This window comes from Ascidiella aspersa, chromosome 2 (assembly GCF_963924565.1).
Source record: "Ascidiella aspersa chromosome 2, kaAscAspe10.2, whole genome shotgun sequence".
Lineage (NCBI taxonomy): Eukaryota > Metazoa > Chordata > Ascidiacea > Phlebobranchia > Ascidiidae > Ascidiella > Ascidiella aspersa.
In genome coordinates this window covers 11,603,107-11,622,367 of record NC_139448.1, presented here as the reverse complement: position 1 = coordinate 11,622,367, position 19,261 = coordinate 11,603,107, and the positions used below count along the sequence as shown (strand labels likewise).

The window sequence follows — 19,261 nt, the reverse complement described above, 5'->3', positions numbered from 1 at the left end:
GAGATGTTATTTATAAAGAAAAAACACATTTAATAGAGATATACAGCTGAACGCGAAAAAAGACAGGCTATCAATTAAGTTGTCAAAAGTTACTTTTTTGAAGGTCTTATAAGACCGGTCCGCGAGGAGTTGGTTACCAGTACGTAACAGGGTTGTAAGATTAAAATTTTGTTGAAAAACGAACTTAAATATCCTTATTTTGAGAAGCTGGTAAGAATATAGGAATTGGTAATTATGTGATACTGGTAAGAATATAGGAATTGGTAATTATGTGATACCAGTGTAATTTAAGAAAAAAACGTAAAGTCCTAAAAGTTTTATTGAAATGAGCCGCGGGCTGGGTTAAACTAAATTGTTTGGCTGACCGGATGCCGCTTGCGGGTTTCAGTAAGTTCAATAATTCTTAGATGTGAGCATCTCTTTGCGGCAATACATTTCATTTCCTGAACTTTTGTTGTTTTTTCAAGGCCGGTCCGCGACAAAATTTTAGTTTTAAACCGGTCCGCAGTGCAAAAAAGGTTGCCGACCCCTGCTATAAGACACACGGCACCTTTAAATTAAAACGAGTTTAGCTGAAAAGACATTAGAGGCATATTAGATTATCGTTATAAAATTTGAAATTCCGTTTGAAAGAAAGGAAAAAAATACAGTTAAGGTGCCTCGTGCTCCCTGCGCCCACCCCGATGTATATAGGATAATCTAAATATATTTAAATTTACAACGACGTACTACCTGTGTATTTTTTAGGATTTATTTCAAGTTTGGTAAATTGTCAAAAAAGAATAACTGTTTTATTTAAGCAACTAGTCTAAACATAAAAGCATAAATAAACATTGCTCATTTGACTTTCATATGTGTTCGTCCAATTTTGATTCATTTCTAAAAAACATATATTGTGACGAAGCCTGTGATTTACAATTAAAAAAGTAGTGCAATAGACGAAGTAGTAATTTTTTAAGTATTTTAGGTTAATTTTGCTAGAAAGAGGTCTGATAGGGAAACTATCGAAACTAAGTTGCAAACAATGCTGGGGAGTTTTTATCTAACCGTCAGTGGGCGTTGCTGCGCACAGGTTGCCAGGACCAAACCGACGCCGTTTAGGTTTGCTTTGCAACCTGACTCCAGTAAGTGAGTTGACCACAACTGTTAGTGTTAGGGAGTGCTAAGGCGTAATGGCCGATAATACATCTCCAAATATAGTAATTTCGGCTATTGATGTAAACTAACTAGAATGATATAATTCAATGAAGGACAATGAAGATTACAATAAAGGTTTGTAAAAAAACAATAATCAGCCTGTATAGTAAAGTACTTTTCTGCCAGTCTACATTTTGTTGCAGATGCACACCCCTGGTTTTTTGAAAGCCATTTGTGTGCATACCTAAATTAGTAAATTGTCCCCAATATTTGTAAAAAGGTTAACTTTTGGTACAATTTTGAACCTCTGGTGTTCAAACAATCATGATTGCACACCTTTTCACCTCAAAATTTTATGTTTCGCACATTTCAAAAGGAAGAGGCTATTTGTCCGTTTACATAAACATAATTTCGCAATTCGCACTACTGTAACCTAAACTGCAAAATTACAATACGATTTATTGCTAAAGCCATTTATAGCAGTGCAAAGTTCAGTAGACTGGTGGGAAAACTTCTCTGCTGGTCTACATTCATTCCTACCACAACAAACATTACGGGTCAGGGTGCGGGTTAGCGTTTGAGGAGGTTAAGCAATAATATTAAGTAATAAATATAATAATACTTGACCCACCCTCACCCAAACACTAACCAACACTCTAACCAAATAATGTGCATAAAAAGGTACTGTTTAGTTGCTAACTAATTCTATAGTTGTTTAGCGAACTTCAAATTTTGAACTCTAAAAATTTAACTAAAAACTAATAAATATACAATGTATATCAAGCATAATGTTTAAAACAATTTTGTCATTGTTTTGTAAATGAAACACTTAATCGCAACCCAAAAGTTATTTGACACAATGACTTAAAGTCATGTTGTTTTATCCAATGACTTGAGCCAAATCAGGTTTTTTTCAAACAGGGACCTAAGTCCACTTGTCATTACAACACTGTCAAGTCTGTATATTTATTTCAATAATATATGGTAAGTACAAAAAACATAGTATATGATTTTTTAAATTTTTTTTCAGGTATTATGCAGAAGAACACAAGGAAGGTTGGCGCAGGCAATGCACTTGGATATGTCAGGATTGGGCATTGGTAAGACAAATGCCTATATTTTATAAGAGATGAAAAAGGCTTCTTTGTTTACTTAATTATTCATACTAATATTTATGTATTTAACATAAGAACTTATGTTGATGTTTGACTTCAGGAACTGTGGAAGGTTTGGAACATTGTCCAAGTGTACAAAGTTTAAATTTAAGCAACAATTGCTTGGAAGAATTTGAAAACTTTGAGTGTTGCAAGCAGTTGTGGCGAATTAATTTAAGCAACAACAAGGTATGCAGTAATGACATATATAGCACATATATTACATTATATAGATTTGATTCACAAACTTATTTCTTTGTTCTTATGGTTTTATTGTGATTCAAATCTTATGTTAAATTTACTTTTGACCAGTTAAATATTTATTTCACAGATTAGCTGTCTTGTCGGGTTTTCAAAAATCTACGCCCTGGGTTCTTTGGATCTTTCAAACAATCTACTAAACTGGAAAGAACTTTCCCACCTAAGAAGCATTTTCATTCTTGACCTACATTTGCATGGAAACCAGGGCTTGGAAAATGTTTGTACAGCAGTGTTGTGTATTTCTTTTTAATTGAAAAAAATAAGCTACTACAGTTTAACTCAGTTGAATGCTTTTTGATTAAGGTCATCTGTCAAAATCTGTACCCCTAATGTTTAACTTTTATCAGGACACATACTACAGATTGCATGTGATTGATTGCTTGCCAAATGTCTGGATGTTGGATGGTAGGCTTGTGACATCTGCAGAAAGACTGCAAGTTCAACAATTCTTTCATGACTCAGCCCTTTCGAATAGACCAGTGGTAAATTATTACAGAGTGTATTTAGCAAATTACTAATGCCTTTTATTAACTAATTTGCTTTCATCAGAGACACAAGTTAACTGATCATCCATTTGCTAAACGAAAGTCTAGCAACAAAAGCAAAACGATTCATGGTGAACGTGCTTACCGCTTTTCTGCCAGCTTTCCTTGCAACGAAGCACAGAACAGTGGTAAGAATTTTTTAACAATAATTAATTATCTCGTAACCTTATATTGTTACAATATACACATACATTTAGGTTAAAGATTCAAAAGCTCACACACTAATCTGAACATTTCTCAATTTTTTCAAAATTTTGTTATCCAAAAAGTGTGATTTGCCGAATGATTTTGGCATTTTGTGAAGTCACTTAAGTAATAAAAGAATAAACACCAATTCAGCTGTCATAATTTGTTTTTTATTAAGCTATATGTTTTTGTTTTTTATGCAACGGCTTCTGAGTACGTTTTCAATTTTTAACTTAGTTTAAAAGTTTCAAAATTTTGTTTTATTCCCAGAAACTGATCGGCGTAGGATTGAATATTTGGCCCAAAACATTCAGACAGATTTGAAAATCAAGTGTAGTTACACTAAGGGTGGTTTAAATCAGAATTCTGTTGGAAAAGACTGGCTCCTAAGCCTTATCGTGAATCGGTAGGTGCTATTATTGAAACAAATAGGAAAAAAGTTTTTTTCTCTTTGTTATACTAAGCTTATTAGAAATAGTTTTTAACTTTTAAGTGCCAATTACAACTTAGGTTTGAACTAATTAAGTATCCTCTACAAGGGGATTTTACCACTCACGCAATGGGATTTACCCTTAGTTAATGGTGCTTCACAACATTACTAAATCTACTTAACTATTACAAATGTATCTGTAAAAAATAGCATGATGTTGGTTCTGAAATAAACTTGGATTAAATGACAAGGTATAAAGAAAAAGAGAAATGCAACATGCTTTTGCTTCTGCTCATCGCATCTGTGGAGTTTAAGGTCCCTACTGAGCTCTTAAAAGAAACAGTGGCAGTTGCAAAATTGAACCTAATGTGAGTAGGAATTTGGGTTGACCTCGAATTTAGTCTGTATAATTATAAATAATAATTACTGTGTGATTTAATCGGTGCTAATTTGCAGTTGGCTACTAATACAGTCTTTTGGTATCTATTGACATGCGCAGTTGGCTTTAACTAGACTAAAACTGGCTTGCTAGTTACTTAATAAGAAAACAAAAAGAGTGGACGCTGGTTATGTAAAAAGCTAAAACGAACTAGATACTAAACATTGGGACAACAAAGTTAACAGTGGTTTTAAAACATGACATAATCTCTTAACGACGTTGATTTCATTATAAATGCAACGAGAAGAAAATGAATTCGGTAAAACAAACTTCCTAAACGTGGGAAAAAAACAGTTTTCAAAAGTGAAACAAGACTATGTCTAAACTATTCTTGCTAATTGCACCTTTATGAGTTAGACCAGTAATTCTCAAACTTATTGAAACTAGGCCCAACTTTTGCTTTCAAAAAATATCCGGCCCACCGGACTTACTTTACATGTCATGGGAGTATGTGTTCGGTTTGTCACTAAAAAAACATCCATGCCCCACCAAAATTTTACCCGGTTCCACTTTGAGAACCACTGAGTTAGACACAGCGGTTTATTTAGGTTTTATTTTACTGATTTTATTACGTTACTTTATGGTAGATATGCCACACTTTTGGCAGGAGCCACACATGGCAAGTCAGGTTGTTGCGATTTGGCATTGCACATTATGGTTAAATTTTACAACAAGGTGATAAAAATAAATAATAATTCCTTTTTGTACCAAAACAATTTGTTTATTTAGTTTACTGATCATAAATTAAAAATGCGTCATACTTGTGTTTCATTCCGATGCTGATACCAACTACTCTTTGGTCGACAAGTGCGGCCCTCCGATACGATATTAAATTACGTATATGCTGGATTTGACTTGGCAAATTGCTTGCTTTTAAACATACAAAGACCACAGGCCACAATTTGTTTTAGTTTTAACACAATTGGATATATAGTCGGAAAACCGCAAATGAAAGTCCTATATCGTTTTGATAAAGAATCTGCATGTTACCTAGTTTCAAAAAGGACCGATGCCATCATTTGGTATAGGGTTTCAGCTTCAATACCATAATAACAGACTTCTGTACTATATATAAAAATAAATAAAAATCATTTAAAGAAATACCAAAAAAATACAATAGATAAAGAATAAATTGCCAGGAAATGCACAACAGTCTTTATTACTATATACCTCTAAAGCAGTGGTTCCAAACCTTATTGCAATGGCCACCCGCTTTGGGGTTTCCAGAAACTTACGTGACCAGCCCCTCTCCATAGCACGTATTATAACGCCATTCCTAACCCGCCCAATACATGCCCCTGATTCCAACCCAAACCTTGTTCTCCAGGTTCGGCGTCGACACGACGCTTTTGTTTGACCTGGACAGCAACTGGCGTGTCGAGGCAATTTGTCTGCTTGTTAGCGCCTGTAAGCTTGACCGTGACCTGAAGCGACCCGACAGCAACTTCTCGAGCGGCGGCCTTTACGACCGGCTCTACCTCTGCCTCTACCACGCGGTGGCGCACCTGGTGGCCTTGGTCTCTCGCTGCGAGAGAAGGCTTAACGCGGACGTCGCTGGTGAGAGAAATAGCGATCTGTACAATTATCGTGGGTTTTTGTTATTATCAGTTACCTGTTTGGTGAAAGTGCCTAATTAGTCGATGTTTATGTAGGAGGTTTTCGATGGATCTCCTAATTAGATTTGTCGTATATGTATTTCTTTATAAACGCTTTACGATGGAGCCTGAATGAACCACTTTTCAGTCTAATGTTAATAAGGATTACATTTTGCATTTTAACAACTGTTTAAATTCCTTGCCTAGGAAATGACTTACGCTGGCTTTCAGGTTGGTATCGTGTTGATAAAGAACTTTTGCTGATATTGTACTTTTTAATGCAACAGAGAATACTTAAACACGTTAAAGCTAAAAATTCGTAATATGACTGTAAATTTATTTTTAAACATCGATATCGGAAATTGTTATTTTATTTTTCAGGGATGCCATCAAATCGCAATGTCCTTAAATCGAGGCCGCATTCAGCCCCATCCAGACAAAGGTTTGTAGCTCAAACTTTTGTTTTGTAAGGAAAGTGGTTTATATTTTTGTCGGAGCCGAAATATATAAATATTGCAGTTTGTGGCTAAAAAAATAAACAAAAACAAAGCAATATGCTTAAAAATGATTTTAAGTAAATTGGACAAACTTACATTTTATCAAAAGGATAAATTTGAAACTAATTAAATCACTTTTACAGAAGCTAACAATAGTATTAGGAAACCAAAGTGCATTAAATATAGGCTATTATAAAACAATACAGCATTTGTAAATAGTGTTATGGTCCAACAAAAATAGTCTACATGGGATAATGTTGGATCAACAACAGTTAGTATATCGATGGGACGCAGAAGGGTTTTAGGGCGTGAAGATTTCGGTGACGCCACAGAAATACTTCATGTGTAACGAGTGCAGAGAACACACCTAACGTAAATACCATTTATTCACGACTTGACTTCAGCTTTTATGCAAACAATGAAACTATATCGTCGTCATACAACCATAGCCTACGTACTCCAGGGTTTTAAAAATTGATTGCAAGACACAATCAGTCAAGTAAACTTTAAATGCAAAGCATTTAAAAAGGTGCGAATTTTACTATTCATAGAAATACTGTAGCATTGCCTCGATTAGCGAGCTCACGTCATGACAATTCCACTTTGATTTGTAACTGAACACCGTCATAACAATCAACACAATGTCCGAGGTGTTGCCGCTACTCCGTGAAGCAAACGCTCTCCCTTATGTATCAGTTACGGTGAAGTTAGCTACTCCCACTACTCCTAATGTGGCCGACAATTGAAGAAAGCTCTGCACACGTACTTACTGAAAGCAAACCGTTGCTGAGCTGAATGGCAGTATATTTATCTCAGGTCACAATATTTGTGCAATTGTCGATTTTAATAAAATTTACAAAAACGGGAACGTTCTAAAAAAATTTGCGTACAATTTAAACAAAATACGTAAGTAGCCTCCTGGGGGCAGCTCGACTGTACTGTGTTATTGTTTATGCTCTTTTTTCAATGTTTGCAAAGATGCACAAAACTAAATTGAATCTTGAATATCCTGTAGTAAATCAACATAAAACCAGGCGAATTAAAGTAAAACCTTAAATAAATCATTTTAAGATTGCGTATTATCATTATTACAATTATTATATCCCCACGTACGTGCGCTTGCCGATGCAGATGTTCGGGCGGTTTACTTCACAGCCAATCTCGTCTGAAGAGCGACTGGAAAGTCCACCAGCGTCTTCTTGGTTCCGAGCTGGCGCTGCTCCTGAGTGTAGTGCCCACCTTTTACAACTACATAGCTGCTAAGGATCCGAGCGTGTGCAAACTGCTCTTCGTGGCCACCGGCGATCCACGATTGGCATCCAGGCTAGCTCAGCTCACCGAAGAGCTATCTCTGGGCAGGGTGAGTGGTGAATTAAGCTACAAAACTTATTTTACATGGTGTGCCGTATGTCTGAATAGCTGCATTTGGAGCGGTGATCAAACTGTCTGTTTGACGCGACATTCTAGTCTACCTCGAGAGATTCCTAAGTGTGCTGCGGGACGTGGTAATTTTGCTAAATAACCTTTAAAATTACAAATGAGCATGTTGGTCGCGCACCTTTATTGTACACTATACAATACATATTATTCAGCTGTAAATATCAAAATGTTTATGCGTGTCACTTGTTGCAGAAGAGTTGATTTTTAAAAGAAAATTGGTAAAAAGTGTTTAGCAAATGTTATAAACGCCACAAGTTGAAAACCTTTAAAAAAACGAGTTATAACCAGTTTAGTTCCAAATTTAAAGCAGTCCTAATTCAGGCACTTTAAAGAGAAGAGCGGTTTAAATGTATATTTTTCCAAATAGTTTTTTCTTGTGCTCAGGGCGACATAAATACTCTCTACAGGGAAATATGCCGGAGCGTAAGAAAGCGGATTCAATACGCGGCCCAGAACACTTCGGAGAAACACATCGTTACAGAACTAACGGTAAGAATGTAAGGTATAGGCTTATGTGGCCTTTTTGCGCGATTAAGTGATCGTTAAAAATTTATAAATTATATAGCTACTTTGTCCTATAAAGTTTAGGTTATATTGAGAGACTATATCAGGTAGCTGGCAATTTTCAATTGACTTTTTTCTCCAGGATGACTTGGATTCGGAGCCGGTTCATCTTGACGTTGGTCGATTGAGCGCTAATACCAAGCAAGCCCGCTTCATTCTGAACACAGCCTATGCCTACCCTAAGCGACCGAAGTCGGGTGTGTTGGTGTCTGGAGAACATCTAACTTCTGGCAAAATGTTCGTATTGGCAACAACGAGTATAAGGAACTATTTTATGTCGAAATAGGCCCTTAACGATCTAGCCGGAATGATGAATAAAGTCGGGTATACCCTAATTTAAAAATTTTTTTATTTTTTATTTTTTATTTTTTCCCTTTTTTAAAATTAAACATAAACCTAATCAATCATACGCGGTGTTTTGTGTTATGCATGCCCCAACCTTTAACTTATCATGTAGGCCACATTTTCGCTGATTGACTCGGCTACCCACAAGTGCATCAAAGACAGATTACAGCCTTTTCGACATTATGTTTGTTTTATTAAAACAAGATTACCTAACTTAAATACAAATACTAAAGCCAAACAGGTCGAATAAATCGACATCATCCCAATTAAGTAGTTTCGATACGCACTTCATCATCATCAGTTAATGTTACTATACTATATTCCGACCTTACTTATAAAACATGGAACGCAATTATTTTACGTCCGAAGCGCATTGGTTAGCACGTTCAGGTGTTGAACAGGTGGAATCAATGCGCTTAGAACTGTAATAATTGTGTTCCACCTTTATATGTGAGGTTTGATGTATTTTACTCACACTATAACTGATGATGATACAGCTGCGCATCGAAACGTCTTAATTATAATGATGTTGGATGTGTTTGACATACGGCTTTTGCATTGATGATAAAGCTACAGTTCAGATCCGTGTATAGCGTTCTTCCGGTTATCTAACTTGAGGAATAATGATTCGATCCAACAATGTATTTAAAATCGGATTTTTTGCGCTGGTATCGCTGTATTTACCGTTAAAGTTAAATTTGCCGCAGATTAACTGGAAAGTTCTGTGTTGTGTGATTACCAAAGTGCGCCAATAATCTGTGCCTCAACTGGAAATAGTTAGGCTGCCTTAATTAATACTATTCATTTACATCATATTTAGTCGCACCTGCACAAGCCCCATCGAGAAGGAGGGACGGAAGTTAGGGGACCCCCCTCCACTCACCCTGGGTAGCCAGATATTGCTGGGCGCTCAGAATCTGGCCAGGGTCATTGCTCTTCCTGAAGCTCACGTCGCTCTCGTGCAAATGGATTCAGTGCCAGGTAAAATTGATTTAGTAAAACAAAGTTCCATTTGGGAGCCCTCAATTTATAGTTGACCTTGAAAAACAGACTGTATTATTCTTTCAAAGGAGACTGTTTTTATCTAGTTTTCGTCCAATTTTATTTTAGATAAAGTGATGAAAATTTTAACTGCTTTGACTGTCCATGCAAGTTGTTTACCTGATTTTTTTCGTTTTATGTGTGTTAAAAGTCAAAATATTTTATACTGTTGTTCGTGAAATTAAAATTCCAATAAAATGTAAACCTGTCTAAACTTTATCCTGTAAAGTTTTTTTTGTGTATTGCATCATAAATATATATGATTTTCAGCTTCCAACGGCTCAATCGTGGTTCAAGCACGTGACATAGAACAACATTACAGTTATGTCGACGTAAAGCTACTGGAGTTTGAACCCAACACTGGGGTTTGGAGGCCCAAGGGTTCAGTGGGTGACCGGGTCACTTTGCAGCCCCCGAAGTCGCTCGTTGAAGGCACAGGTCAGTTTGTACAAAAAGTGTAACAATAAAATAATTTATTCATAATATATGATATACTACAATCAGTTTTGACAGTTTTTTTTTTGACGAGAGCCGAACGTGAGAAATGACAAACGCCTTCATTATTGAATGAAATGCAAAGTAAATACCTTTTAATGGTTCGATTGAAACAGTTTTAATGGCCTATTGTTTTTTGCCTTTAAGGGGCATTGAGGTGTAAGATATGATGTGTGGTTGTTTTTTTAACTACCTATATTTTAAGTTTTCTAACTGGGTTAAATACCTAGCCTTTTATTTCAAGAAAACAAAAATTTAATAAATGCACCAGTTTTGATTGAATGTTATTTTAGTATCAAACTATGTAACATCTTTAACTAAAAACCTGTATGGTATATTTATTCCATTTGATGGTAAATGTATGACACCCTAAAAATATTCATGTAAATTATACGTTGAACATAATGATGCAAAAAAAATTGCTTCTAATCAGTTGCGGAGGCCGATCAGCTAGACGCTGAAAGTCAAAAGAAGCTGCCTTCAGTTGAAAGTGACGTTGTGGAGTCGATCGCACTTCAACCCTTTAGCAGCCGAAAACAAATTTCAACCACGCCTACCGCCAGGTACGTTAGGCCATTTGTGTGTTGTCTATATACAGGCGTCAGGAAACACCAGCGTGATTTTTTTCTAATTTCCACAAAAAATGCGTTCAGTTTACCGACACAGAGAATTTTAAATGCGTTTTTTATCTATCGCAAGGCTGGAGGACATTTTAAACAGTTAAATGTTTCGTTTCTCAATCAATATGTATTTAACGTTCTTTGATGTCGTGAACTGACTATAACGAAAATACTACTGCGCGGTCAGTAACTTTTCTTGGCGAACTAGCCAACCAGCTCATGGTTCCTTCTAAGTTATAATTTTATAAATTAAGAAAAAAAATACGAACTATATTCGAGAAATAGAATGGTGCAATCGGTGGGTAAACTATTACTCAATAAATGTTGGGTTTTACCCGGCGGACATTTCCTAATAAAGGCTAGCGATTTTCTTTCATCGATCTTTAAGAAATTGAGTATATTGCGTGTAGAAAACATCCATCTAAGTTACGTAACGACCAACCAAAATTGACTTTTAACTTGGTCACAACGTTTGCCACTTCCTCGTCGCAGAAAACCATCTACTGTGTCCTCCAAGACGACGAGAAATTCACAACACGTCCGTTCGTCCACCGCCCCGGCCGACAGCCAGTCCAGTTGGCGAGTATCCAAGTCCAACGCGGACCTCGACTCGTCCGGATTCCACCCTCCGCTGCGTCCACTGTCTTCCATGTTTTGCGAAAAAATGGAGCTGTCCTTATCCGAGGCAGTTTTGCAGACGGGCCTCATGGTCCGCTACCCTACTGACCGGGCAGCCCAGGAAACGAAACCGATTGGACCGCCTACCTTCCTAACGGACCTGCACGAAACCGTGGAAGACCCTATTAATGGGAGACAAGAGGCCGACGATCGCTATCAAGGCGAAAGGATGACTGCTCAAGAAGTCCTCGACATGACCCTGGATGGCGCCTGGCCTGGGGAAGTCCCATACGGTACCGAGGCTCCGCCCGGCAGCGTTGATCCGGATGGTAGCGCCGAAGAGGAAGACGCAAGCCCGTTGGAATCCGAAAGGTGACATTCGTTTTTCTGAATAGGGTTTAGAAACGAGCGAAATCGAATTACCTGATTCGCGTTGTACGGTTTGATAGGTTATGAGAAAAGGCCTGTTAGCGGTTTACTAACGATAGACACAAGCCAGTGGTCATTGGTTAACTATTTTATCTTAGTACTTTAGAAGTCACAAAACTACGGCCCGCGGTCTTTATCCGACCCGCCGCTTAAATTATTTCCGGCACTTTCGAGATGACGCTAAATTCAAATATACATTTTTGGTCGGGATGTGTGATGAATACAAAACTAAGCTAAACTTATATGAAAAGTGTTTTATAAACATTTCTTTATATTTCCTATAATAATAAGGTAATATAGGGTGAATGCAAAATTTTATTTGCAGCCCGCGATCTCCAAACTTTTATAATTATCCGGGCCGAGACCGCTAGTCTTGAGAGTTATCCGTTTATAAAAAAGTTCGTTGACCCCTGGTCTACTGCAACATACGTTCATTTATAACAATCTAGGAACTGTTTGTTATTTTTAAATTTTATCCACACTTTGATCTGTGGAGCTAAGTGCATAAAGTAATGTTGTTGCAAGACAATCTATTTCTAATACAAAATGAAACCTATATTTTTTAAGTTCTTTTTTGTGGCGTGCGCGCACACGTGATTTGCAAACACCGAAAATGTGTTTAAAAGTAATGGAAGAACTTTCTTAACAATAACATGGACATAAACCTGTTCAAGACCTTTACACAGATAAATAGTTACAATGAAAAACTTAATGTGCAAAAATAGGGAGATGTCCTCCTCGCCTTGAAACGTAAAAATGAATCATTCATTCAAATTAAGAGGATGATGTCAAAAACTAGAACTTATAAATGAGTGACTTTGAATAAGACAGAAAAGTCTAAAGTATATAAATAGCGACATTCCTATCTTCCCACCAGGTTTGACCACATGTTGGATCTCCCGCGTCATGATGGATCTCCCGCGAACTCAGACGGAAGTCAGCGCGAACTAGAGGCCGTACTACCGCATGGTGGCGCCATGTCGCCCGACGACGTTGCTAGGCGACCGAGTGCGCCGACCATTACAATCCCAAGCCCGGTGCTGGGCGACCCGGCCGAGTCGGTCGTGTCGGCCGACGTCGTCGCCACCGACTTCCAGGAAGGTTCCGAGGACTGGGAATCACAACAGCCGGAAGTTGACCTTTCTTTGGGTGAGGTTTAGAAAGCGCTCGATTTGTATAAGGCTTGAAAAAATTCGTGCCGCAAATTTGTAACCTTTTATTATTATCTTAAACACCTGTTTGCACTTGCGGTTTAGTTAAGGAGCATGAACAAAGATGGCTTCGTAGGTTATGCTTTATCGTGAAGTCATAAAACTAGCAATCATAAAACGTGTTGCAAATAATTCATTTTGGAACGACTCCAGGTCAAGTCTTTGCACAAATAACAAGCCAAGCCAAGTCTCAGACGAAGTTATTAATTGCCCAAGTCTGGTTCCAGTTGAGTTGTAATTGGAGCAAGTAAATTTCAAGTTAAATTGTTAACATAAAAGTAAGACGTTCAACTATTAAATTTGGCATACTCGGCCGTTTGTAAGCTACATAACAAAAATGTCAAAAACGAAACATATAGCAATTAAATTGTTTTACGGAAAAAACACTTGATTTCAACCCAAAGTTATTTAACGCGATTACTGAAGTCAAAGTAAGTAATTTGTCCAAAATACTTAAGTCAAGTCAAGTCATTTTACCCGCAACACAAAAGTCAAGTCATTTTTAAACGGTGACTTATATGCACTTTTTATTGACTTAAGTCATTATAATCCTGTACCCGTTCTTCTCGGGTATACTCATGTGAAATGAATTCAGGCTAATCGCAAAAAAATCAGTTCACACGCGTAATATGCCGTACATGGTATGACTCATTAGGTCAGAAAACATTTACTTAAAACAGTCCAAAACATACTATAAAAAATATATTTAATATAGTTTTTGGGGAGGTATGTTTGAAAATCCCTGATTTAGTGGCAGTTATAAATACAACAGAGACCAGGTGTTGATTATCTCAATTTCTCGTTGAATCAAAGTTTAAAACTAAAACTCATTAAACTAAAGAATGACTAACATAAACTGTCCGACGTGTCTGTCGTCTTAAGCCTGTTTCCATTTGTTGCTGCTAGTTTCCTACCACGAAGATAAAAGCTCTGAGATAAACAAAAAAGAGCAGGAAAAAGGTCAGCACGCCGGCGCCGACCATCACGGGTCCAGATCAAAGAAGAAGGCTGACAGCAGAAGGGTCCAGAGCGCCAAAGTTCCTCGGACGCCGGTTCCCAAAAAGTCGGCCATGTGAGTCGTTGTATATACCACGTATTTTGTTTACCGATGGAGGAGCATGTTTAAAAACAAAAACGATGCCTACAATTTCGGTTACTGGGACGAATAACCCACTTCAGTGGTATGGGGTCGACCTGTGTAGTTTTTTAATAGTCCATTTGAACTTAATTTCAGACTAAGCATAATCATGTGCCAATTGGTTTTAATACAGACGCGACATTCGAGCATGATTCGTTAGTTTTAGTTAAATTTATGTCTATGCCTATAAAAACGTATCGATTGGTTTGCAATAACGAGTCATGGGTTCACTACAACATTTCCGCACGAATATTGAAGTTAAAAAACACTTCTCTGTAGCGGGCAATAAACTGTTATCTTAACTGGTCGCCGTTTCCCAGTCGGATCGGCTTTGCATCAATGCCGAACATTCGTAATTTAGGCGGGCCACGCAACTGGCCCTCAACCGCTGTATTAGCGCGGTAAACCAGGGAAAATACAGCCAACTATATTTATGTTCATATGTCCTCTGCAGCGCCTCGCGACCCTATAGCGCAGTTGTGACGCGTTCCAAGCACGTGATGTTCAGCGGCCAGGAGAGCGACATCGATTCAAGACCCGGAAGTGCCTCGTCGTTCCAACTGAGACGTACTGAGGCCTGGAGGTCGTCGGCTTCGTCCGGTAGGTCTAGCAAAATTCACTTGGTGGATTTTTCGATGTTTTTTGTCAGGTTGAAAATGTGTCTTTATCTAGGTGTGTTTTTGTCGCAGGATCCGTCGGGTTCGGTGAGACTGTGGCACCGAAGAGTTTTCCTTGTGCCGGTTTTGTCACTAGCGCGCCCGCAGTTGGCACCCACAGCAACCAGAACGGAATCAATCCCACAAAAGGTTTTTTTAAATATCTTTTTTTTCAGACACAACATTTTTTTCTTTATCAGTACAATGATGTACACTGTACATTGTACAGGTTTTCCTCAGCCGGCAATGTCCCGACAACCGTATATCATCGTTTAAATTTCGACCGTGTTTACAGATATCAACCTATTTAGGCCTGGGGTCACTATGCTACTTGACCGTATTGTCAAACTAGGTTATTGGTTCGACAAATACGTCAAAGAAATTTCCGATAACTTGAAGTTCCATTGGATTTGAGCTGCTTTTTTAAACTGAAAATGTTACTTTGTTAAAAAGCAAAACGATATTTTTGTAGTGGTCTTCTATATTTTTTGTAATCGTCTTCTCCGGACAACTGGGCTATGAACCAACGCAGTTTAACTACCATTCGCCTCGTATTTCACGCGAAGATTAAACCTCCCGATCTATCTGTATAAGTTCCGAGGGTAGTGGGTTCGAATCGTCCTATGCGCTAATTAATTGATTGTTCCTTGCTTGTTTAAAGCCTCGTTTGGCGAAGGCGCCCAGTGGTCTTGTATCTATTTAAGTACTGTTCGTCGATTGAAAGCGAAAATATATGAACATTTAAACCAAATAAAGCCTTTCTAGCCTGTAGTGAACCAAAACTATCTGTAACCTGTATCCCATAGTGAAGTTCTCGACGGGACTACGCAAGCCGCCCCCTCCCCAGCGACCGACCTCTCCCGAGCACCAGGGCGACCAGCAGGTGCTCAGCGTTACTCCCCTGAAGCAGGTAGAGAGGCTCGCGGTCGAGGGGGAACGGGGCCCTGGGCCAGCTGGCCAGTCGGAACCCGGAAAGGCGCCGACCGTGTCCAAGTCGCCAGATCCGAACCGAGGTAATTGTTCTTTGACGCGCTTTTAAAAGTTGGTCATTATCAGACTAAAGCTTTGGTTTGGGTAAGATTATTTTCACAAAAACTGAGAGTAAGGGAATCATATAATTGTTTGTTATTTCATATAAATATTTCTTATAGAACCCTACGTGTAAATTTACCTCGCTTCTGGGTAATGGATAGATTCTTAACATATTTTAAATGCACTGTTTGTTTAATTTTTAAGTCTAAACCACAGGCTCTTTCAATGGCGTCGAAATGTTGAAAAACACCTAAAATATATTCTGGATATCAAATAATTGGTTTATTGGGCTGCAATTGTAGCCTCATTGAGCAAATTAATTTTTTGTAGTTTTAATTAATCGTTTTACACCAGGGGTCAGCAACCTACGGCCCGCGGGCCCGCCGTCTATTTGACAAATTAGACACGAGTCTATTTCACATACTTTTTGACTATTTTAACTATACCTACGCGAAATCATCATTCTACGCGAATCATCATTCTACGTCCGGTTTGTTTAAGTTTTGATGCTAGATCACCTCTTCGTTACCGTTGCGCCTGGAAGGCTGCGAAGTGCATCGCGAAAACACGGAAAACGTATTCAAAAATATTGAACATAAATTTTTTAACATTTTTTTATTTTTTATTTTCGACGATGTAATAAAAACTGGCAAGAAATGCCCGTATACCAAAAAAATATATAAAAGGTTGCCGACCCCTGTTTTAGACAGTCTTCTAACTTCAAAACATTCATAACATTGCATTCGCATTTTTAGGACTTCTTGCAAGTAATTGGCTCGCCCAGGGCCGTGACGTACATCACGAGAAGCAAGCTTACCGCAGGCTGATTACGTCACCACGGTTACCGGGTTATTTGGAAGGCACGAGCATGATGCCAGCTAAACCGAGGAAATCCAGTCCCGAAAAAAGGTTCAAACGATTACTTATCTTTGCTTGTGTCTGGTTCTGCATGTCATTGAAACTATAGTGTGTCTAGGCTTTTGGGATTCAAAGTTCATGACAGTTGACTTAGCTGCATTTAGTTTCAATTTTTGCACAGCATTTGTATATTATATGGCCTGACACAAATTATTACAGGTTTGGGTGGTGTAAAAAACACGTCAATCTTAGCTTTTTTTTACAAATATGTAATAAAATTGATAAAAAAGGGCCGTATTTTACAATTACCGTTTATAAATGAACAACCGAAATACCCCTCTGCTCGATGATTTTGTAGCGTCACTGAACTCTGTCTTGTTTCCGACACTTTTCCAACTGCCACCTGGGTTCTGTACACTTTTCCAACTGCCACCTGGGTTCTGGACAAGGGCGACCTTTTTTATGCTTTTCCTCGATTTTTTATTTGTGCGGGCCTTCGATGCACCCCCTTATGTTTTTACTTTCGTTTTATTCCCAATGGCCTTGTTGTCAGCGGGTGTGGTGTTGTCCTCCGTTGCCTGTTCATGACATTTCTGGCGACGATAAGGTTTTGTGCTCTTTTGGGTTCGACTTGCGCCAGTTGACCTGAAATTTGAAACACAGAGATGAATGGATATCACTACAGTTGTTGACTTACCTGTATATAGTTACCTGTAAATTTTGCACAGCATTTGTATTTTACATTGCGTGACGCAAACAGAGACATATTTGCATTTAATAAAAATATATTTTTTTTTTCATTCATGGGCAGTCGATTTAATTAGAAGTTTGGGTGGTGTAAAAAACGCGTGAATCTTAGCTTTTTTTTCAAATGTTTACTAAAACTGTTAAAAAAGGACACATTTATACTTATAAATGAACAACCAAAATACCTCTCTGCTCGATGCTCAACAAACAACTTCCATCAACTGACGACATTTCTTGTTCACAGATCGGTGAGTCCGACCAGTGACGTAGCTCTTCACTTGCTTCCGTCACGGCCCACCAGCAAGGCCCTCATGTCCCGGCTCCCCCAGGCCACGGTCCGACGCAGTTTCGAGGGACCCGCTCTGCCCCAATCAGCCCTGGGCGGGTCCCTGGTCTGGAGCCGACCCCGCTTCTCCACCCTGAAGGAAATAAAGCAGCTCAGCAAGAAACCCCAGAGAAAGTGGGTTCCGCAAAGCCGTTCGCTCAACAAGTAGATCCACATTTAAATGATTGCCTTTCGGAATTCGAGTCATTTATTTTCAATCGAATTTTCGTCAGATCTACCCCGCCAGTGGTAAAATAACTGGTATCGATGATCTCCCATTATATCATATATACACAGTAGGCCAAAAGTAGGCTTACAGTTATAAAAAGTTGGGTTTGGGTCTAAAAGTAATTTTTTTGTTTTGGGGTTCTTCTCATACACCCTGTTCTTTACAACACCCCCCAAAAATAAATCCATTGTTGTCAGGTCAGGTGAGTGGTGGCCATCCAATGCTGCCTCTTCTTACAAGCTAGCGCCGTGGAATAACTGTAAGCCTATACTTTTGGCCTACCCTCTATATAATATATATAATTATATTCTATTGCAAAGTTTGAAAAAAACTTAGTAGAGCAGTGATTTTAGTTTGGTTTGGAAACTATATATTTTTTGCAACTAAACCTTTGTTGTTTTTTTTATACTTTTTGTATTTCATTTAAAAAGTGGTGCTTCGTTGACCAGTTCTGTTTACGTTACCTTGATGTACTACTAGTTCCATATTTATTCATTTTCCCGTGTGAACTGATTTATTACATGTTGAAGTAAGACCACGATTACGTGACAGTGACGTTATTTTAATATTTCGGTTACTCACCCATCTCAATTTAGAACGCAAAGTTAGTTGTCTATAGCCGTTCTTGTTTAAACGTATGTAGTGTCTCCATGGTCGAATGTGATTTAAAGTCGAAAAATGTTTATTACTAATTTCGATCAAAAATTATTGCGCTGTCCTTGCCTATAATGAACTAATGAACCAGCACCTATTCGACTTACCTTGGCTGAATTGTAATTTACCTACTAGATTAAATATTAGAACGTGCGTAACAACTACTATCAATTTAATTGAAATTTTGTTTTTATTTTTCACTGTGATATAGTTGTCTTTGGACTAGCAAGTTTTTTAGACTTGCTTGCAGTTCTGTTATTGCCTACTACCTTTGTGTACATTTTTACATGTGCCTATACGAATTATTTTTGCTTGTTTTCAATTTATATTTACCCTCTTCTAGTAATAAAATAATTAATATATAGCAATTTATTATTATATACAGAATGTAGGCTTACGTGACATTAAGTTTCAGGTAACATAGGGAAACCCAGAAAGAGTTTCAGAAAAACTTTTACTAAGTCCATCCTAATTGTCAAAATCAGTGGTTGTTAACTTTTTGGCACTGCCCTTACCGGCTAAACAAAAAAAATATTTTACAGACGTGTAACCATAGTCTTGAAAGCGCAATTTTGTTAACAACTGTGTGCTTAGTACGGTAATTAATCAACAACA

General features: G+C 38.0%; 1 protein-coding gene across 1 annotated transcript; it reads left to right on the top strand.

Moving 5' to 3' along the window:
- The first annotated feature begins 1,175 nt into the window (after nucleotides 1–1,175).
- On the top strand, nucleotides 1,176–18,969 carry LOC146163666 (uncharacterized). The gene is made up of 24 exons (XM_083380562.1): nucleotides 1,176–1,272; nucleotides 2,168–2,237; nucleotides 2,353–2,480; nucleotides 2,623–2,769; nucleotides 2,900–3,034; nucleotides 3,102–3,225; nucleotides 3,554–3,689; nucleotides 3,965–4,081; nucleotides 5,480–5,709; nucleotides 6,129–6,189; nucleotides 7,376–7,604; nucleotides 8,069–8,173; nucleotides 8,331–8,485; nucleotides 9,414–9,574; nucleotides 9,905–10,072; nucleotides 10,563–10,692; nucleotides 11,242–11,739; nucleotides 12,674–12,945; nucleotides 13,914–14,079; nucleotides 14,600–14,745; nucleotides 14,835–14,951; nucleotides 15,608–15,814; nucleotides 16,589–16,742; nucleotides 17,683–18,969. The coding sequence occupies exons 1-24, from the start codon at nucleotides 1,255–1,257 to the stop codon at nucleotides 17,930–17,932; spliced, it is 3,924 nt and encodes a 1,307-aa protein (XP_083236688.1). The 5' UTR covers nucleotides 1,176–1,254; the 3' UTR covers nucleotides 17,933–18,969.
- Nucleotides 18,970–19,261: the final 292 nt, after the last annotated feature.

Coding starts and splice junctions, on each gene's coding strand:
- LOC146163666 (XM_083380562.1), top strand. Junction 3,035..3,101: donor CCCTTTCGAATAGACCAGTG/GTAAATTATTAC, acceptor TGCTTTCATCAG/AGACACAAGTTAACTGATCA. Junction 16,743..17,682: donor AAATCCAGTCCCGAAAAAAG/GTTCAAACGATT, acceptor TCTTGTTCACAG/ATCGGTGAGTCCGACCAGTG.